Source organism: Oryzias melastigma, linkage group LG15 (genome assembly GCF_002922805.2).
Source record: "Oryzias melastigma strain HK-1 linkage group LG15, ASM292280v2, whole genome shotgun sequence".
NCBI lineage: Eukaryota > Metazoa > Chordata > Actinopteri > Beloniformes > Adrianichthyidae > Oryzias > Oryzias melastigma.
Genome location: NC_050526.1, coordinates 31,110,508 through 31,113,935, shown reverse-complemented (window position 1 = coordinate 31,113,935; position 3,428 = coordinate 31,110,508). Strand labels below are relative to the sequence as shown.

At 54.7% G+C, this 3,428-nt stretch overlaps 1 protein-coding gene across 4 annotated transcripts in view; it reads right to left on the bottom strand.

Moving 5' to 3' along the window:
• Positions 1-3,428, bottom strand: part of lbr (lamin B receptor) — a 13,855-nt gene that overhangs the window by 4,136 nt on the left and 6,291 nt on the right. For all 4 annotated transcript variants that reach the window (XM_024264012.2, XM_024264010.2, XM_024264011.2 and 1 more), the window contains 8 exons: positions 3,060-3,222; positions 2,534-2,730; positions 2,312-2,366; positions 1,148-1,342; positions 777-880; positions 579-704; positions 334-502; positions 180-260 (listed from right to left, as the gene is read on the bottom strand). In XM_024264012.2, coding sequence (XP_024119780.1) covers positions 180-260; positions 334-502; positions 579-704; positions 777-880; positions 1,148-1,342; positions 2,312-2,366; positions 2,534-2,730; positions 3,060-3,222 — 1,090 coding nt within the window. The remainder of the gene's footprint in view (positions 1-179; positions 261-333; positions 503-578; positions 705-776; positions 881-1,147; positions 1,343-2,311; positions 2,367-2,533; positions 2,731-3,059; positions 3,223-3,428) is intronic.

Below are 3,428 nucleotides of genomic sequence, written 5' to 3'. Positions count from 1 at the left end.
CTAAAGAAACTTCGTCTGGGGGAGGAGCTAAAGAACATTCGTTAGGGGGAGGAGCTAAAGAACATTCGTCAGGGGGAGGAGCTAAAGAAACTTCGTCAGGGGGAGGAGCTAAAGTAACATTGTCAAGGCCGAGGGACCTGGTTGGACCTGCAGAGAAGGTTTGGACCAGTAGAACTCACGGGCCAGCTGCGGGTCCGTGGGGTCTCTCCTGAAGCGGTTCTTCTCAGAGTTGGACTTCCTGAAGATGTAGTACCCGACCACTGAAACGGGACGGCACACGTTTATCACAGACAGCAGGACCCCTCCAGAACCACAGAACCAGACTGTACTCACGCTGCAGCCCCACGCTGGCTGCCAGCAGGGGGGTGCTGGGGGAGGTGGGGTGCCCCACCAGGTAGTAAGCCTGCAGGCTGTAGGTGAAGGGGACCCACACCAGGTCCCCGAAGGCCAGCATGAAGCCGAAACCTTCGTGAAGCAGGTCCATGGTGGTGAGGACGGCCTCCTGCAGGGACACAAGGTCCTGGATCAGCTCAGAACAGGAGGGGGGTGGGGGTGGAACCAGACCGCCGCTCCGGTACCTCGTTCCACAGGCTGTCCAGCACGTACAGCAGCTGGAAGACGATGACCAGGACCATGGGGCAGGAGGGGGCGGGCAGGCCCTGCTGCTTCATCTCAGCCAGCGCCAGGCCCACGTTGATCAGGCACTGAGGGGGGGTCAAAACATCACCTACACCGCCTTCAGGGGGCGGGGGGGGTCCTGAGGACCTGAAACTCACCCATCCCAGGAGACCGGGTCGCATCTCACAGAAGAACTTCAGGTCGAAGCCTCGGAGGCGGGGGTTCAGCTCACGGCCTTTGAAGAAGTCATACAGCACGTTTCCTGGGGGGCCATCCAAAATAACAGGCAGGATTAGATAGTGGGGGGGCGCTCAGAACATTAAGACTTATGGTTTTCTATTAGAAATGAATTAAAGAACGGCGTTGATGGTGACATCATCACCTCCACCCAGAGTCTCGAATGCACACACTGAACAGTCAGCCAATCACACGCTTCCGTTTCTGCTCAATTCATACAAACTGACCTTGAAGGAATCAGAACAAACACTCAGAGGTCATGACCCTTCTCTGGGTCAGGTGATCTCCTCACCAGAGTTTCCACCCGCCGCCAGCTCCTCTGGGGCAGCGAGGCGGGAACGTGTGTACAGGAAGACGCTGAGCAGCACGGAGACCAGGAAGGAGGCGGTGGCCAGCTGCAGGAAGTGGCTGTGGATGTAGGTGAGGTCGGCGCCCAGGTACACGGCTGCAGCGACAGCTGCCAATGAGGCGGCGGCGGCAAAGAAGCCTGCAGGACACAGACTCAGTCACTGGACTGCACTGCACAGCTCTGATCCATCATGTGGTTCTGAGGCAGAGAACAACTGTCCCTCATGCAGCTGTGGGACCGGTCCGTAACCTGGATCCTACCGGACATGGGGGTCTAGATGTGACCACCACGTCCGGTGTAGGTAGCAGATGTGCTCGGCCTGTCAGATCGGCTCGGGGGCTGGCGCATAGATGACGTGTAAGATTGTGATTGGTCCGGACCATCAGACCACTGTCACGTGACACGGGGAACGACACACTTCCGCCATAACGATGCAAGGATTCTTCCCGAGTAAAAAACCGAGGAGGTCCGAACAAATACGTTAAGAGTCACAAAAGGAGAAGGAATATTTGCAATCAGACGCAAAAACCTTGACAACGAAATAATCCGATGGAGAGGAATCATCACAGGATAATGATCGTTATTTTAATAGAGAGAAATCAGGCTGGGAAGCATGAAGTTTGAGCTAAAGTGGGTGCTAGCGAGTAGCATGCTAGCTTGTGGTTGGGCGCACATTAAAAAAAAAAAAGTAATTATTCGCGCGTATTGTTTCTAAATACATCCTGCCAATGTTGAACTGGTCGCACGGACCGGATGAAGTCCCGCTAGAATATGCAGCTCACGTTCTGCTCCGTTACACAAACACCGAGGGCCAAAATAATAAATAATAGCCCGATCAGATCTTAACACTTTTTCTTTTCTTTTTAAAAAAATAAACTTTATTGTAAACGTCAGTTTCAGTACAGAAAAACAGCAAATTAGCCAACTCGTTTGTTACAGTTGTGTGACGTCATCACTAGTCGCAAGCCCCCGAGCCGATCTGACAGGCCGAGCACATCTTCTACCTACACCGGAACGTCGTCATCGTCCGTCTGGGAACCATTACAATGATCATAAAAAGAAGCTTGTAGCGCGGGTCAAAGTGGACCGGGCCGGGGTCAGACGTACCGTTGGTTCTGTACTTCAGTCTCTGTCCGGAGTGCAGCGGCATGCCGTCACTCAGCTGCAGACACAGAAAACGCCGTTAAAGTTCACATCCTCTATGGTCCTAAACCGGGTCAGAATGGGTAAGATGGTTCTAGACGTCAGATCCACTCAGCCCGATGGGTTCTGGAAGCCACTGGTCAAACATCCTTTATGCTCTGTGTTTTAGTGCCCCCCTGGACTCACCTTTCCAACAGGTAGAATGTAGAGCAGAGCCTGGAACAGGATCCACAGCAGAACCAAGCCCAGGGCATGGGGGTCCCACAAGCTCTCCAGGGGGGGCAGGGGGGGTGGGAAGTTGGTCAGGCTGGGGTCCTTCAGTCCAGCTTGGAGGAGAACCAACAGAACCCAGACGGGCAGGAACAGCAGCCAGAACACAGCACCTGGATGAAGAGGGAGAGCCAACCAGAGCGCAGCTGAGGCCGGCCCACTTTGTTTGAGGAAGCCCCCACCCCCCCCACACACACAAGGGGGGGCTTCGACTAGAAGGGGTCTGAATCATCGTGTGTCTGACACTGGTACACCGTCTGACCATGACACTGTCCAACTCCTGAAAGTTTGGGCCAAGTCTTACAACCCCTCCCTCACATGCAGGTCTAGAACCAGGAGTCATGTGACCCCGAGTTCATCTGAGACAAACCAGGAGTAATGTGACCCAGAGTTCACCTAGGACCGTTGTCCTCCGCGTCCACTCAGGCTTAAGCCAGCTCACCTATCTTTCCTCCGTAGTCCAGAGGGACCAGAACCGAAGCTGCCGGGACCTCCTCAGACCTCTTCTGCTGCAGCTCCCCCGATTTGGCCTCGGGGGCCGCGTCCTCCTTCCTACGACGAAGGTTATAGCGGGTCTGGTTCCGGTCAGGGTCCGCCTCCGACCTCTGAAGCAACAACGGTGACAGTGTTGTGTTAGGCTGCATTTCTTCTCCTTCACCAGCAGAGGGCGGCATTCCACAGCTCTCTAGATCCTGCTGCTGCTGTAACACACTGACTGTAAAAAGTACTGGACTTCTCCAGCAATGAGGTCCCCCATTGGAAATGCATTACTTCCTCTCCTCGTGAAAGTAGGCCGCCGCTTTCACCGTCA